This window comes from Pogona vitticeps, chromosome 13 (genome assembly GCF_051106095.1).
Source record: "Pogona vitticeps strain Pit_001003342236 chromosome 13, PviZW2.1, whole genome shotgun sequence".
Lineage (NCBI taxonomy): Eukaryota > Metazoa > Chordata > Lepidosauria > Squamata > Agamidae > Pogona > Pogona vitticeps.
Window position 1 is genome coordinate 17884752 of NC_135795.1, and position 18416 is coordinate 17903167.

The window sequence follows — 18416 nt, forward strand, 5'->3', positions numbered from 1 at the left end:
ACTCCTAAGGCAGAGATGGCAATGCAGCCTGAAAGAGGTTGGTGTACCCAGCCCCACCCAGGAAACAGGCCATTTTCTACCAGGAGATATTGTGTACTCACATGTTGAGACTCTTTCCTTAGATGAGGGTGGAAAGCATCACAAAATTCCAATTAATGATGGACTTAACCATCAGATTGTCAGCACTGTATCTCTTTGAACATTTGTATACCTGTAAAACTGGCTGGATAGCTCAGTGGTTTAGGTCTTCAGCTGCAGAGCCGGAGGTTGGCCGTTCCATTGCCTCCTGATGGTTGAGCCAGCCTGGGTGGCCTTGGGCAAGTTGCACAGTCCCAAGGTTGCCCCTTAGAGGAAGGGAAGGGTCAACCACTTCTGCATATTCTATACCTAGAAAACCCTGGAAAGAGTCACTATGGGTCAGAATTGGTTTACTGTCATGCAATTATTATTCTATCCCCCTGTAATGATGTCTCTGATTTGGGAACAAAGTAGACAATGGGAAAGTCGAACACACAAAAAAGTTGACTTGCACCCCTTCTTCTTGTTTTGCAGTTGGAAGTCGAGCTACAGCTGCTGAAGAGTCAGGTGTTCGCGACAGATCCGAGCATCTTCATTGCTAAAGAGGAAGCAAACAAGCTGCGGTAAACCTCATCTTCTGTTCTCAATTGCAGCCAGGGACGAGATGTGGGGGGGGGGGGGAAGAGGACTAAGCTCTTCTAATTAGGAAATTTGTCTTCTGAGAAGAAATGAAAATTCCTTAGTGATAGGGTTGTGAGCTTTACTCAGTGTGATTAATTAACTAAACTTTAATCACAGATTAAAAATTTTCTCTTGGCTAATTGGTAGGCTGAAAGCGGGGTAGGGTGGGGTGGGAACATAGAGAGCTCTTGAAGGGTTTGCTGGCGTGCAGGATGTGATGGCACCAGCATTCTCCTTTTCCTCTTTGTGCTGTTTCGATGGAGAAGGCCATATTTCTTTGCCGTTAAAGCATTCCTTTGTGCCCCAAAAGGTGACACACATCTCCAAACACTCTTATATCATCATGTCAGTCAGTTTAAGAACAGAGCACGCCATCGTGTAAACCATTTAAAATCCATCAAAAGCCAGACTAAATCTGTCCTTATACTGTGCTAAATAAAGATGTGCCTGCTCTGACATCCCTAACTCCTGTGTTGTAACAGAGAAGACCACATCCCATGTTCCTATCGTGCAACTCTCTTTGATTGGTGAGATGTGGCTGGTTATATGGGAAGAGGTGAGCTATCTGATATCCCTGCCCCAAGCCATTTAGGACTTTGGGAAGCACCAACAGCTTCATTTGAGTTGAGATGTGTATTGAAAGCCCCTGTAGGTGGAACAATACAGGGTGGTTCGTTCTGAAAGGCAACTGGGCTGTGGTGTTTTGGACTAAGTGCGGTTTCTGAAAACCCACCATGTAAAGAGGAATTTATGGTTGTAGCAGCCCTCTTGCCCTCCCAGCGGAATGTTAGGCATAGAACTTCAAAATTGAGAATCTAATCCTTCAAAGAATGTGCAACCCATCTGGAACCAACTGTACCCTCATTTGATGAGAGCCAACCTCCAAACTCTCAATGATTCTCCTCCCTGCTGCTTCATAAGTAATAATTACATGTTGTCGGGGCAGTTCCAACTTAAGGTGAACCTCCTAGGCTCTTTTAGATATGAAGTACTGTATGCAGAAGTGGTTCCCCACTTCTTCTGCAGTGCTTTGGGAATGTGTCGCTTACCCAAGAATACCTACCATACGTAGGTGTGGGTGTAACCCCTGCAACCACGTCCTGCCAGAACCTGTTGCCTTCCAGATGTGTTAAACTCTAACTCCCATATTTTCTGCAGATGGGGGAAGTTGTCTCCCAAAACATTTTGGGGTTGCTAGGTTGGGAGAGGCTGCTATAACACAGCAGTGAAAGCTAGCCAACTAGACATAAAACATACAGGAATTCTGCTTGTCCCAGATAAGGTCTGCATGCCGAGAGGTTTACAATCATGGGAATGCTCCAGTTAAAAGAAGTGCCTGGTCTCCCTAGTCCGGTTACAGACAGTGATTCTATAACAAACAGAATTCTCTTCTCTGTTAATCTTTTAAATCCCATCCCCTTTATTTCGGCTCCATCACTTATGCGAGACATTCCGGAGGCTCATAAAATGTGGGAAATTGCTGTGGATACGGCTTGCTTTGAGATTTATTGTTCTGGGGTTGCCTAGGCTCTCTTTCCCTAACCCCCAGCCGATTTAGGAGGCTTCTCCAGTCTCCTGCACCCTCTTAGTTGGCACCGCTGTGGCTCCTTCATTGCTCATTCCTTGCATTCACTTCCTCTCGCCTGCAGAACAAGCCTGTTTGTTTTTGATTTTTACTAGCTGCCTGCCTTTTAAGCAGAGGCTCCGTCGTCGGCATCTGTGCAGGAATGGCACAAACGCTGCCTTTTTATAACGTTGATGTGCTTCCAGCAGGAAAAAAAAAAGTAGTTCCCCCTAGTGTGCTGTTGCAGATGGCAGACGTATCCATGTTGTGATTGAATAAGAGAGAAGTTATAAAACAGCTTTCCAGCAAAGAATCTGGATACCCTTATAAAAGCTACAGTACCACAAGATAACTCTTCAGTTATTAAAGCATTTACAGCTCCCTTTCTAAGGCAGGAGTAAAAATAACTCAGCAGCAGCAACTAAAGTTTAGATACATACTGTAGCTGTTTTAATTAAAAATATGAAGGAGAAGTCTTAAGAGGAAGCACAAGAGATCTGTAACCTGACACATTGGCTCTCTGAGCTGATGAGGGACTTTGGTGATGTGCTTCTTTCCCTTTTAATCCTCCTATACCTTCTGTGTTGTCATTTTTAAATAACTCATTTTCTCTGATGTATGAATGAAAGATTTTGCACACACACCTGATCCAGCAGCCCTAAAATGACATGTTTTGCCCTTGCAGCTGATTGTGTTCTGAAAAGTTGTAATTGATGTATCAATGTCTCTCTCTCTTTTCTCTCTCTCAGCAAGTAACACATTATCTCAGTCGGCTTTATTTGAAAGAAGACAAAAATGTCAAAAAGCTGTTCAGTGCTCTGTTCAACCATCCCAGTACAATGTGGTCTTTAAATGGGTCGTAAGGATATTCTCCTCCTCTTTTCCGCTGTTTCTTCTTCTTCGTTGTCTTCGTCGTCTTCTTCTAATATTGAACATTGTCAGCATGCGTTTAAGAGTCATTCTTTATTTCACATTCCTTAAGAACTGATGCTGCATTCTTGGGGTCTGATCATTCACAGACTGGGGCAGACAGTTATGACCTAAATCCACTTGCTACTCCCAGATAGTGTAGGACTGTGAAATCAACTGCTCAGTGTCAATTCAGACCTTTGCCAAATCCCGTGGATTCTGTGGGTCTCCTCTGATTGGGACTAGCTGTTATACTTAGGCTGTGTTTCATCTGACACCAACAAAATTGGCTGAATTATTTTATGCTACGTCTACACGCAATGGCCTCCAGCTCCCTAGCTAGCACTGACTTGTTTGGAAATATTGACCTCTTTTGAATGGTACCTTGCACTGAAACTACGAGGGCTAGAAGAATGCCTTGGTGGTGACATAAGGTGTCTTCTGCGTACCATGGCCCCTCCAGCCTGTGGAAATTTTCTGGGAGGGCAACAGCTGATAAGAGCATGTGTTTTGCATGCAGAAGATCCTCGGTTAACCCTCCGGATAGAGCCAGCGAAGGCTCTTGTACGTATAAAGCTCCGGAGAACGGTTGCAGGTCACTGTGGAGATGACTAAGCTGCTTGATGCAATGATTTAACTCCATATAAGCAGCTTCCTGACTTCCTGTAATGTCTTGCTATTATCGCATGCTGTCAGGTTGCCCCAAACTTCTAGAGACAATAGTAATGTTTTCCAAGTACTGTATGTGAGATGTTCAAGGAATGGTTTACCCCCCAGTGAGTGAGTCTCCATGGTTGACCTGGAGTTTGAACCCAAATCTTCTGAGTCCTAGTTTGACACTTTATCTGTTACACTCCGCTGGCTCTCTCCAGGATTGTCTTACCCTTTGCCTTTTCTGAGAGGTTCTTTATTTACCAGTATCCTGTCTTCCGATCCCCTGAGCCAATGCAGCCTTGGAGAGAAAGAAAGAAAGAAAAGAGGACTGACACCTCTCCCTCCTTTCTGAAGTGCGATATGCACGGCATTGTTGAGAAGTTAAGCAGTTCTGTAAACAACATGCTTGTCTCTTCTTCTGATTGATAACTGTGCTGCTCTATCAGCGCAACCAGCCTTCTGGGCTTGGTCTTCTGGGATCTGGGAGGTTTCAGAATATTTTTCTCCTCAATGCCTTTCCACATCTGTCAGCATGGCCTGCAACCTTCCTTGAGCAGAACAAACCCTCGTCTCACTGGTTTCTCCCTCACAGCCTGTAACTTACTGTTTATCTTCATTGAACAGCATTTAGCATGTGTTTGCCTAAACTGCCAAGAGCCAAAAAAAGAAGAAGAGTTGAGTGTTCATCCATTTCAGGGCTTGATGACATGGGTGATGACTTCTGGGAGGTATTTGCCTCGTCTATCCACCTTCCTCTTTTTGCTTGCTGGACAGATATACTTTACAAATGCATCTGGAAACAGAATCTTAGCCGGATCTTACCCTCAGAATCATCTGAGCAAAAAGGAATGCATTCCAGTATATACCTTATATATGCCAGAATACTTGCATGGGTAAGAAGAAAGGCCAAAAAATTCTCAATTATTTATTGAGAAGAAGCTAGCTTTCTGTGTTCCTTTGTGCACAGAATTGGACACAAGAGACCAGGACAGGCATTCCTAGAGGTATTCTTTGCTAGGGGACATGACATAACGAGGCCCCGTCAGTCATGATTACATCTATTCCTTGCACAATATTCCACTGCAGATTCACTCTACAGTGGGAAAAGGGGAAACAAGTGGAGGAGGAGGAGGAATCTAAGGTCTCACCTGTTGAAAGGAGGAATAACAAGGCCCTCCTGGTTCAAGAGAACATTGTTTCTGCTGCAGTTTCTTCTCGTGTGCCTGCCTGTCGTGTCAACCTCGGTTGCCAGTTTCCTTGCCTCTCCAAATGGTAGTTAACCCCTCTGGTTTGCCTCTCTGCTGAAGCATTCCTGAGAAGCCTCATTAGAAGGAAACTTAAAAAGTGGAAAGGATTCTGTACGGTCTAGGTGTCTTCCATATAGACCTTGTGGTTGAAAGCTTTCTTTTTCTCTCTCTCTGTGAATGAATGGGGATATATGTGTGTATGCAGAAATCAGAGGACAAAGGCACCCATATTAATCCCACAAATCTGTATTCACATCCTATGTGTGAGGGCTTTTTTAAAAAAAAAAACCCTTTTGTCTTCTTTTTCTTTAATATGGAAAGTAAAAAAAAAAAATCCCTGGGAAGCTTGAAAGACTTTTATCTGTTTCTTCCTCCCCTCTTCTTTCTCCTCATGAGAACAAAGTGCTCTTTTCATCAAACCTTTTATAACGTTAAATGTGAAATTTTCTTCCAACATTATTACTTCTGAGGAGACGACAAAAGCAATATTAACACTGCCCGTTCCTCACCTGCACCCTGCCTCCCAGAAATCGCGTTAACCATATTTTATGACAGTCGAATGGCCAGGGGCTGACTCCGCATTTGGTTTTGTTGACCAACCTACAAAAGGCTAAATTTTCAGAAGAACCTGGTTGGAGCAAGGGATTTGTGCCCCGGTTTGTGTTGCTGTTTTGTGTTTATTTATTTTATTTTAAAAGCACACACTTAAGATTTAAGTAGAAGCAGATGAAGGGATTTATTCAGCTGGAACAAGTCTCAGATTTTTCTCTCTGCTGTGAGGCAGTAACTTTAGTAAATCCTAGGTGTAGTCTATGGATTTATTAACTGGGCAGAGTTTCAGTAATTCGAAATAAATAATGTTCTTGCCAATATCTATTAGTCACACTGGCTGAAAATTGCTCTGCTACAAATACCCTCATCTTCTTTGGCATGCTTTGGAGCAGGGGTAGGGAAAGCATCCACCCCATCTCCCAGAAGTCTTCCTAGCTTTGCTTTCCAGACCCCCCTTCTCCCAAAAAGTGCAAAAGCCTCAGAGAGCAGCAGTTTTCAAGCAGGTTCTCCAAAACCTTCTCACCCTCTCCCCCACAAAAATGACCATCTGGGCCTTTCTGCTTCTATTCCTCCCCGTTTCCTCCTCCTTCCCCCCCCCCCGGATTTTCACTCCCACTGGGTGACAAGAGTTAAACATTGGCTCCCGCATTCCCTGAATTTGTCTACCCCAAATTAGAGTTTTTCCTACTACATTTGGTTGCTTCAGGCCCACCCTCAGCAACACTATGCTCAGTGTTTGGCCGTAGCGTTTTAAGTCCAAATTCCTTTTTCACAGCCAGAGAGATTATGGCCAAAATCCTGTTGCTTAGAGTAGTAAACCATACCAGAGTTAGGCCCATTGAATCAGTGGGGATCTGGTGAGTCAACTCTTCGATTGATTCCTCCGGATGTTGGTCTGTCAGTGTTGTGTCCCTGTGCTAGCATTCTTGAAGATACTGGTGTTTTCTCTGGATGGTACTGCTGAAATGTATATGATAGAATCCTGAACAAGGTTCATTTTTTTAGCCTGTAATGTGAGTAACTGTTCTGGGTGCTCCAGTAAGATTTCTAGCAGCAGGGAAACATTGCTGGGTGACAATGTCTTCATTGCTTCTGTCTGTCACATACTCCTGTGAAATGCAGTTGCCAGCCAGTGCGGGGTGCGAGCTATGGTGTGCTCACCATCATGGAGAGGGCTGTAATGGCCGGAGAGTGCGGCTTAAAGGAAATTCCAGAACAGTCTGTAATAATTTTGTGGGGTTCTGTCATAGATTGATTTAAGGACCCCTGTTAGAAAAGTTCATTTGTACAGGGTTCAATGAAGACAAGAGGTTTTGGAAATGTATGGCATGAATTCTATAGGAAAATGTAATGACCCCAGCGACCAGCTGCTGTCCAGTTCTGGAGCAGCCAGTTCAGTTTGCACTTGGGGGGCGGGGTTGCTGGTTGGTGCAGCTGAGGCCATCATATGTCTTATACAGGGCCTAACTGACCAAATCAGGAAAGTAGTCTGGCATAGATGAGGAATGAGAACAGAAAAACAGGAAGACCTACTTCTCTTTGGAGTAGGGATATAGGAGCCTTTTGCACCAGAAAACTTTGTGCTGCAATTTCCAGGTTAAAGTTTTAGAAAGAAGGGTGTTCAATAGCTGTCATGTATGAAATAAGGGATATTAATTGTCATTCAGAAGAAGTTTGGTTTTTCTGCTGGAGGGGATGTGAATTCACACAAGTCCAAAAGTAAGTGAAAATGACCATGGAGAAGCCATCCGGTGTGGGATACCCTCTTTTCTTTCTCTTCAGGCTCTTTATTTGAAGTTGGGTTTCTTGCATCTTGTAAATTGTTTGTCTGTTGCAATAATATGATGTACGCTTTTTGTCTAGAATATAAATGTGTATGGATGGATGGATGTATCTCGAGAGGCTAACCTCCTGGAAAAAGCAGATACACCGCTTGGAGCAGAGGCAGCCTGGTTGAAATCTTGCCTCTGAGCTAAAATGCTCTCAGAGGGCCATGAAGGTGTCTTAAATTGCTGCATTTTTATGCCTTCAGAGCCTGCTTTTCTGGATAATTTTAATTTCATTTACATCTGTTACAGGAAAACCCTTCTAGGGATTTGAAGCAATCTTCACAGCTGAAATTCTTGTTCATGTTTTCAACAGTCAAGGCTTTTAGAAAGGTCTCTTTATAATTAGTTTGGTGCAGAGTCTTCAATGGTGCTGTCTCTATCTGTAGTGTAGTTTGAATCATAGAGCTGCAGTACACACGCATGTTATTATCTCGGTACTGAAGCAAACTGAATAATAATGAAGAAGGAAGCACACTTGAGCATAGCCAGAATGCCCATTGCCTCTGAAAGTAAACCTCCCATTCCCTTATCCTGCCATTTGTGAGCTGCCTAACATGTTAGTAGACTGAGGGCATGACTTTGAAACATGGGAACTGAGAATAATCTAACCAGCACTCTAATGTCTTTATGTAGGTTGGTGGTTAGAGAATCATGCCGTCTTGTTGCCATCTCTGAAAAGTGATATTGTGTCACAAGGGTGGGGTGGGGGAACAACAGTGTAGGGTCGTGCAAATAATGTTCAGTAGAAGGGCATTTAATAGATGTGATGTGTGAAATAAGGGATGTTCATTGGTGGAGCAAGTCCTTGGAATATTTTACATTGTTTACAACAGTTTAGTTGGGAGAAGGGAGAAGAAGTTGTTGTTTTATTTTTTATTATTCTTGTTGTTAGCCGCCCAGAGTAGACTTCGGACTAGGCGGGATAGTAGGTAGGTGGGTCTAGGTAGGTAGGTAGGTAGGTAGGTAGGAAGGTAGGAAGGTAGGAAGGTAGGAAGGTAGGAAGGTAGGGCGGTCAGTTGGTCGGTCGGTCCTTGGGAGGTTATGCCAAATGCAACCAATGAGTCTTCAAGTGCCACTGGACTCTTGGTTGTGTTTGTTACAGTACACCAGCTCCTCTGCTCACTTCCCTTTACCACCTGGAAACTGAGGCAAAGGTGGCTGGTGGAGAAGGCTTCTACTAACCTAAAGCTGGAAGTCTCCTTTGGCCTCATGCATTCTGTGTATCGCATACCATTTCACCTGGTTGAAATGCATTTCTCTGCTGATCTGATCTTAGTCCAGCAAAATATATTGAAAGGGTTCATTATGCCGTTTTTCTCCTCATAGATTAAAGATTGAGGAACTGGAGTCCGAACGAAACCGGTTAGAAGAGGATAACAGGTCTCTCGAAATGAAACTGGAACAGTTCACTCTTCAGGTAAATCTGGCTTGCTAGCCATATTGTCAGACATTTATATGTGCTTAGTCCTGGACTCGGAGGAGGACTGCGCTTCGTATTTGTGTTCTACCATCATTCAGAACGAGGCTGTGCAAGAGGTTCATTTCACCCAACCTGCTTGGCTTTTCCTAAAGAGCCCACCCTGGAAATTCTTCGTGAAATGGAAGAAGTTTTGTATTCTGCAGCAGAGACCTTGCAGCGTTTTCAATTAACTCAATAAACAAGTATTGTTCCTTGAAAAGACTTGGGTGTTTTAGGAGTAAGAATCCCGTAGTCGAGGAAGGTTAATAATACCCATCTTTTCCATATAGACACATACAGTGTCATGTTCTTCCTTCCAGAACCCCCCTGCCTTTACACTTTTATCCCGGTGGCAGAACTAGTTTATGGTTAACCCTATTCATTCTGAAACACTGGCTTGGGTCAAGAAATGTATCGGCACAAATGCTACAACATGGTAGAACAGTGAAAATGTGGGCTGCATCTCAGCTGATATGTTACTTGATATCTCTCTATACAGGTTTATGTCATGAATATGAAAAGCACATGGTACACAAGAGCCTTGTGGCGCAGCGGTTAAACCGCTGTACTGCAGCCAAAACTCTGCTCACAACCCAGGTTCAATCCCAGGTAGCTGGCTCAAGCTTCACTCAGCCTTCTATCCTTCCTAGGTCAGTAAAATGAGTACCCAGCTTGCTGGGGGATGGAGGGCAATGTGTAGCCTGCATAATTAACTTGTAAACCGCCCAGAGACTGCTTGAAGCACTATGGGGTGGTATAGTATAAGCAGCACAATTTGCTTTTTTTTTTTGTATGACAAATGTAGTTTCCCTCTGAGAATATCTGTGAACAGGGTTGCCCTTTCCTAAGTATCACTTGTGGATAGATTGGAAGCCTGTGCATATCCCATGCCATGTGCCTGCACACAGTGCAAATAATATTTTATTAATTAAAATAGATGTTACTTATTCGAAAGCATGTAAATGGCAGTAGATAAATAGGTACCACCACGGTGGGAAGGCAGTGGCGTTCCATGTCTAATTATGCTGGCCACGTGACCACGGAAACTGTCTACGGACAAACGCTGGCTCTATGGCTTGGAGACGGGGATGAGCACCGCACCCTAGAATCAGACACGACTGGTCTAAATGTCAAGGGGAACCTTTACCTTTATCTACTTATATTTACTATTGCATTTTATTCTCCTCAAAATGTTTTTACATTTCTTTTCTGCCATGGTGGCTTTCATAGTACTGTAATAAAATCAGATTTATGGAGCGGTGGTAGCCCAGTTCAAGAGTTTTGCGTAATAAGAATGCAGGTAGGCTGCATGATTGCTCACTAGCCAATATCCTTGTGTATAATAGTGCATCCCTCAGTGCCCCTCTGCCTTCTCTTCACTGAATGGGAGATCTGCAGAGTAGAGAAACCTATCGGGTCAAACTTTCAATAAAGCAGGGTTTCCAGTCACATGGGAGAACTCCAGTCTCTTTCTGGGCTCTCCAGGCATGATTCTACTTAGTTTCCAAAATCGGTGAGATGAGACCAGGAGGTATGGTAGGCGTGCCTTTCCCTTGAGACTATTGGAGAGCAGGGTTATTGTATCTCTCTTGGTTATCGCTTGTGGATGTACTGAGTTCAGTTCAGTAGGAAATCCCCAGTGGGGTTTCCCACTCAGCTTGAGGAGCCTCTTTGCACTCTATTCGTAACATCTGGATAAGGCTGATATTTCCTTTGCAGTAGCAACAGAGGGGGGCACCAGCATTTGCTATTGCTTTTTGATGGCACTATCTTGTGTCCCTACTGCCCTCAAAGGGTGGTTGGGAAAAAGCACGGAGGGGCCATTGTGGTCTTTAGGGGAACATGGTCTCTAGTGTCTTCTTTCTAGTCTGTGGAAACATTCCTGATACCCTTGTGTTCGAGTCTCAGAAAGAACTTGACCTTCAAACTATATTTGTGTGTGTGTGTGTGTGTGTGTTTTTTTTTTTTTTTCTGTATTGTATAGGCCTACCTTGCAACCTACCCCTCATCTTCCTGGTTGGGCTACGTTGCTGCATGTATTCACTGGGCATGTGTCAGAACAACAGATAGTTTTGTTCATCCTTCTCTTTGCTGACAGTAGCCACCCCGCTTCCTTCCATATTACCTGGAAATTTACTGGATATGTGCAGTGTTCTCTACGTCCTTTCTGACCAACCCACAACGTCTCTTATCATGTGCACAGAGACCATCTTTGCTTGCCTCCAGTGAGAGTCATGTCTTCAAGGAATATACCTGATAATTCACAAAAGATCTCACTGCTGACAGTCATCATAGTTACATCTGTCAGCTGTTCAAAATATTATTTATTTATTTATTTGATTGATTGATTGATTGATTGATTGATTGATTTATACCCCGCCTATCTGGACTACTCGTCCACTCTAGGCGGCTTACAATATAGGATAAAACAATAAACTCAAGAATGTGCATAGTTGTTCAATAACAATTGTAATAAAGTAGAAGAAAAAAATAAAGGAAAATAGAAAGAAATCCGGTATTGACTGGAGGGAAGGCCTGGATGTATAACCATGTTTTAAATTTGGTTTTAAAGATTCCCAGCGTAGGTGCTGTGTGAATCTCCGGAGGGAGGTTGTTCCATAGGCAAGGAGCCACCGCCGAGAAGGCCCGGTTTCGTGTCTTCTCCTTCCGGGCCTCTCTCAGTGTTAGGCTCCTCAGCCTCACCTCCTGACTCGCACGGGTGATCCGGGTAGATCTTGGTGGGAGCAGGCGTTCCCCCAGATATCGAGGTCCTAAACCGTTTAGGGCCTTGTAAGTAAGCATTAAGACTTTGAAGTTGATGCGGAAACGAACGGGCAGCCAATGCAGTGTGGCCAGAGTTGGAGAAATGTGTTGGTGTTTTCTCACTCCAGTAAGGAGTCTGGCCGCCGCATTCTGCCCCACGTAGAGCGCATTACAGTGGTCTAATCTTGAGATTACGTTGATTATTACATGTTGATTTTTTAAAACTTACTGCAGTATAAAGGAGTATTTCCAAATGTTGCTCAAATTTTTTTTGAGTCATTTTTCCTTATTAGTTATGGTACTTTATTTTTCCTTCCTTCCCTCCTGACCCTACTTTACTCCCCTCCTGACCCTATGTTTCTGTATTGCTTCCAGGATGTGTGTTTATATGTGTGGGGATAAAAATGATCACGTTTACAGTGAGAGAATTCCTGCTAGTGATTTTGTCCTTTTCCATTGGGCCCAGGCTATCTCAAGGATTGTGTCTCCCTTTATGAACCTGCTGGCTTCATAAAGGGTTCTGATAACCGTATCAGAAGAGACCTTTCTCTCGGTTTCACCACCTTCACAGGGACATTTGGTGGAGACACAAGAGACGGCCTTCTCCGTGGCTGCTCCCAGAGACTCTGGAACTCCCTCCCACTGGAGGCCAGGCTGGCCCCGTCTTTGTTTTCCTTTTGCAGGCAGACAGAAGGCCTTCCTCTTCAGGAAAGCTTTCCCTCAGTGACTAGGTGCCTGAGTGAGATTTTTTTAAAGGGGTTGTTTTGCTTTAATGCCCTGAATGTGTTGCTTTTGTTTACAGTTTTTAGTGTGGCATTTGTTTTGAATTTTTTTTTAGTATTTGTATACTTTTTTTTAGCTTAAAATATTGTCTTTCTGTGATGTAAGCCATCTTGGGTCCTTTTTAAGGTGAAAGGTTGGGTAAAAATACTGTAAGTAAATAAATGCTTCCTCTTCCTCTCTTTTTTTAAAAAATGGCTCAGTTAAAATTGAATCTGTGTCCTATATACATCTATCAGTGACGTTAATATCAGCATTTCACTGCCACATATTTTCTGGATATGAATGGGTGGCAGATAATCTTGCTGGAAAAATCCAGCCTTGGCAATATCTTATCCTTCCTCTGTGTTTAAGAATACAGTATTGTGATCCTTTTCTCATTTGCAGGTTGTTGTTGTTGCTTTTTGTCCTGGTGTCTTCTTCTGTGGCTGTTTCCCTAGAGTAGAAAGAACCGTTGCCCTGTTGTGTGAAATGCTTTCCTCCTCCTGACTTGTTCATGTTCTTTGTAGGCCCATGGGATGGCAGGTCACTGTTCTTCCCGTTTTGCAGGTGGGGAACTCAACCTGAGAAGACACATCACTTGCTCACAGCCACCTTGCAAGTCCATGGCTTGAGTACGAGCTTGAACCCTGATCTCCCAGCTCCAAGAGCAACTCTGTCTCTGCAGAACTGAACGGACCCCCTCCTGCTCACCTTGGCCATTTCGCTAACGTACAAACCTGCTCTGTACCCACACCTGATGCCTATCGTTATCTGGCTTTCTCCTGTGCTCTTGAAATGAGGTCACTGAGGATAGCTGCGGCGATTGCATTCTAACTATACGACCATTTAGACCGTCTTTCTAACAGCACATTGTAAAACAGGACTCTGCATGGCTGGTTCATGAGTCAGGCATGTTTGGAAACAGTAGAGACTCTTGGGTGCAGAAAGCAGAAGAAAAGATGTGTGCATGCATGCCTGTTCTGGAACAACACTAACCCATACCTTAAAACAAACAACAGTTTGTCTTTTCTCTTTGTCTGGAAATAGGGGGTTGGGGCAGAGATGGCAGGCTTTGAGTGTTCATCCCATGTCAGTTAAAGTAGCAGTGAACGTTTATAGGGGCACAAATGTTCAGTAATCAGTATGGCAGAACAGGCCCTTTTCGCAGGCTGCCAGAGTCCTCCTTGTGTGTACCTCTCTGTAGCAAATGTCAGTTTTTTATGAAGGCACCTGTTAGATCCTCCCAAACAGTAGCCCTTGGTGGGTAGCCAGGTAAGTCTTTCCTAGGCTAATACTTTGTGTTGAAATGCAGTAAAAATCATTTTCCTTTTCGAAGGAGCTTCCCCTTTCTCCCGCTCCCCCATTGTAACGCCTGCTTTTAAAACATTTTATGCTTGACACTAATATATGGGAACCTGAGCTTCTTTGCATTAAATCAAACCGTGTCCCACTCAGAGCATTGTTTCTGTTGTTGTCATCTCTGTTTCTCTTCTGGTGCGACAAACAAAGCATCATTACAGAGTTCTGTTCTTCTCCTTTTCTCTCCTGCTCCCCTTCGTCTGTAGTCTATTCCTTGGTGGGGAGGATGAGTGCGCGTTTTAAATGCTAGGTTCAAAAATTGCCCAGATTCCAGACAGGTCATTGATTTTATCTTGACACCTATTAGAGGCAAATCAAATTTTCTTTTATTACCAATTCTTACAGATCAGGAATGGAGGGGGGGGCGAGAGGGGCTGCGGTGACAGCTATGATAAAACAGAGAGTTGAGAACTACTGAGCGCTTTTGCCGAGGAGTGTTTAGCACGAAGCCTGTCATCTGGCTCTCCTTTAATTGGGCTGTTGTTGTCAGGAGGAAATGAAAGTCTTGGATTGGGTGTTTGGAGGCCCAAACCTTGAGGGAGCGCTTATAGCTGCTTTGGTTCCACAGCAGGTTACATTTTGTATTGTATGCCATGCCCTTAAATGAAGAGAGCTGTCAGTACCCAACTCTGAGGCAGGCTAGTCTACACGCAGGTAATTCTCTGTTCGGTTGAAAGGCCTTCTCTGTTAAAATGTGGCATCAGCTATGCCTTTCGTCTAGAAGGTTTACATCCTGCAAGCAATCTTCCTTGGAAAGGAATTATTCGGAACCATCTGCTTCCATTTTGCTGATTGGTCCATCAAAGGAAAGAAGCATGATAACATGTGGCTGCTCTTTGCAAATCAACCTTCTTTAAATCTTTGGAGCATCAAGCCTGGATGGGAGCTGCAGATTAGGGCCAAACCATCTGAAGAATTTGCTGAAGTGGATACATGATTGTGATAATTCTGTAATTTAACCAGGCAGAAAATATGACTTAAAGAAGTGCAGGTGCCCCATAAAAATCCATTAGCTGGGTCATCGAGTTTTGTTGACTTCAGATTATGAACTGATGTGAGGAGCATGAGATGAAGCAGGCATCACATATTTCAGAAAGCATTTGGGGTGCTCTTAATACCTTCTTGGTAGGGACAAAGTGTCATGCTTTGCAATTGGCCTCCTGCTAGAAAACATACCTAGGGATAAAAATAACTCCCTGATAGCTCACCAATGTGCATGCCATTAAATATAATCATAGTCTGATGAAGGAACAGTGTAGACAGATTGGGTTTTGTTACAGAAGGTATAGCATATTTTTTCCAACCTCTTGAGTTACCTCTTTGAAATTATAAGGCTGTGTGCATAGCTTCCTGAGTTTGTTTGGGTGAACAATGAATGGATCACTAAAAAATATAGGGGTTAATTTATTTATTTGAGCCACTTAAATAAATCAGGAAGAACATTGTGAAAGATGTTGTTAAGCGACAGTGTTGTCTGTCTATCTTAACACTGTTGTTATTAATAAGGACTGTCTAGCAGAGGCTGGAGACTGCAGCTATCAAATCTGGTGGGGACACAGTATATATTTATTTAATATATATATATTTACCCCACCTCTCTCCTAAAAAAAAGGAGACTTACACCATTAAAAGACAAAAGTGGGGCCTGCCTGGCCTTCTCTGGGAGGGAGTTCCAGAGCCTGGGTGCAGTGCCAGAGTGAGAAGGGGCATTTACATATTATGGATTAAAGTGGCTTTAGAATCAGTGGTATGTTAGATGGGAAATATATGTGCAAGATGCAGTAAAAGATTAGGTCTGTGCCTTGAAGGTTTGGAGTCTCATTTGCTCCAGAGGAACCTAATTCAAGGTTCATGTCAATGTCCAAGTGAAATAAAAGTTATATTCCCCGCATGTATGAGCCGTCTTCATCTCAATACATATGTCACAGCTTGACACTAAGGAGCTTTTTCCATGTACTAAGTATCTATGTAATTCTCATTGCACCTGTGACATGGGAACCTCCCACAGCTGGGAATCTGTGCAGGCGCTCGCCATTCTAAAAATATCCCAGACCGAAGGGAGTGGAATGCCGCTCTTTCAGAATAGGGGCACTGGCGATGATGGAAGTTGGGGATGCACTGATCCCAAGAGTCAGAGGCTACCAACCTATGCTAATGAGCTGTTGCACGGTCTCATTGGCTTCTTCTTACGACCGAAACTATATATATATATATATATATATATGCCTGGGTGCTGGACTGGCCTCGCTCCCAGGCAGGATTTGGACTTTGACTGTAAAATCATCAGTTATACCTTTTTGTTCCAGCGTTGGTGGGTCTCTTTGTGTGAGTCACTGAGGAATATGGCGGCATGAACTGCTGCTGCTGTCCTCGCGTCCTATTTGGAACTTGAAATATTATTATTATTATTTTTAAAAGGGAACTCCTTGTTTTATTCATTATTTTACAGCAGCCCAGTCTGTGTTATTATTGCTGTTGTGTTTCTCTGTTCACTAAAGTGTTTTCATCCCTTGGGTCCCGTTAATGCATTGCATTATTGCTGCCAGCAGGTCAATTCCGATATTACACCTTGAAAATGGGGTGGCCGGGGGGGGGGAGGGAGGAAGGGAACAAAGCAAAACAGTTCTTCTCTTGCCACGTCTCAATTGATGTTTGAAAGGCACAGAACGTTGCAATATCCCATGAAAAGGCTTCTAAAATGCCATCAAATGCCCTGAAAAGTTAATTTTTGAAAACAACTAGAAAATGGTTCTCTCTGCACAAGAAGGGTAAACTTTGTATGTACTTCTTCTATTTGCTTTTGAGATTTCATTTTACCCGGAAAGTAACTACTCTGGAGTAAATGCACAACACAGGTTGCACTACGTATTTTACGTCCTCTAGTAGACCACTCTACATGTATCCAGAGTAAGACATGACTTTCCATAACTTAGCTTTGCATCCAGGTTGATTTTAGTGATGTAGAATCCATGGGAATGCAGCGACTGGCTCTCTCGTACAGTAAACAGTGTTATATTAAGAAAATTGTTTTTCACTTTCTGCTTAATGCCAAACCTGGTATTCACACATGTTGAAATTGAGATATTGACGACTCTGCGCAGCAGCCTGTAGAACACCTGACATTCCGTCCTGCTCTCCACTTGTGTGAGGACGATGTGAATTATGGCTGGAGGTGCCATCCACCTTCATGGCCCTTCTCTTCCGCTCTCCCTTTGGCTCTTGACACCTAGCTGCAAGCAGCATTGATTTTCCTTCACTCCTGGAAAAGCCAGTAGCATGGATATTACTCACTGTTCAGATCTTTACTGCTAATAAAAACCTCAGGTTGCAGAAAGACAAGAAAAGTCACAAATTTCTGAGAGATGATACCCCAGTGCCCCCTAAATCGTTAGACAGTTTCGAGAGTATAATTAAACAAGGTGGGTGGGGAGGGCAACTAGAACAGTGAATGGAAAGAGACTCAAATACCATTTTACCTTCTTTTCTTGGCCTCTTGGCTCCTTGTAGGCTTCAGGTGGAGGCTGTTGGAACATGTTACCCCAAAAGTGGCTTAGTTTTAAACTACCGTAAAAGCACAGGTCTTCTCTGCCTCCCCCACAAGAAGGGAGGGGTGGGGGATCCTTGAAGGAGCTGGCAACTTGAAGCCAGGAAATAAAGGATTGATCAAATCAGTGTCAGCGCTGCTTGGTGAAGTGGGAGGAAAGACTTATGAAGAGTGCTCAATTAGCTTTGATTTCTGCAAGGAGGCCTATGTTTATAGGGAGTAGGGTGGCTGGTGAAGTGTTCCTTATGCAAATACCTCTTTCCTGCTCTCCTCAGCTCTTTGGACATGAAGGGGGGAAAAAGAGATCCTTAAAAGTTCTGTCCTTGCTTTAAGGAAGATCTATTTCTTAAAAAAAAAAATCAGCTGCAAGGTGTCTTAATTGGATCCATATGCTTGGAGGAGAATACTTAGGGCAGCTTCTGATTTGTTCACAGCTGGATGTTGGAGAGAAAACTGAGGGTTCAGCTCAGAGGACGAGGTCTGTAAAGAAGAACAATCTCTCTTAATCTTTAAACTTCACAGGGCCTCCAGCTAAGAAAGTCCTGCTTCTCTGGAGCTTGATATGTATCTATCCTTCAAGGTGCTGTGTGGTGATAACTATACTTATGGCACCAAAAGGCCAATTAGCTGGGTGAAGGGTTCTGAACTGACACCCTGATGGTCAAGAGAAAGTGGATATGTTTCCCTAGAAGTAGACAGAAGCCTTGAGATATACATGGTATACTCCAACAGGGAAATAGGAATCCTGTAGTTCAGTAGTCCTTGTGCTCTTAAATGAGGAACGGGCACAAGATAGGGATCTACTGGCGATCTATCTTATTTCTAGGTGGCTTACATTTTTTCAGTTAAATTATAGCAGTAAACCAAGATTATATGGTTTGCTTACTTTCAGCCACAGAAATGGAGAAAGCGTGGAGTAATCAGGAGTGGATTTTTCCCTAAAATGGTACTAGAATGTACTTTTTGGTAACTCTGTTCTGTATCATTATCAACAATCTTTTATAGCTTGCTTTGGTTGGTGGCTTGTTGGATTCTCAAGAAAAATGAAGTAGGTTCCACTCCCTTGAAATCTGCC

General features: G+C 43.4%; 1 protein-coding gene across 5 annotated transcripts in view; it reads left to right on the plus strand.

Moving 5' to 3' along the window:
- Positions 1 to 18416, plus strand: part of MAD1L1 (mitotic arrest deficient 1 like 1) — a 451517-nt gene that overhangs the window by 217906 nt on the left and 215195 nt on the right. For 4 of the 5 annotated variants that reach the window (XM_078381280.1, XM_020804299.3, XM_020804300.3 and 1 more), the window contains 2 exons: positions 553 to 641; positions 8781 to 8871. In XM_078381280.1, coding sequence (XP_078237406.1) covers positions 553 to 641; positions 8781 to 8871 — 180 coding nt within the window. Of the gene's footprint in view, positions 1 to 552; positions 642 to 8780; positions 8872 to 12965; positions 13893 to 18416 lie in introns of those variants that run through there. The other variant, XM_078381281.1, reaches the window with a different exon arrangement.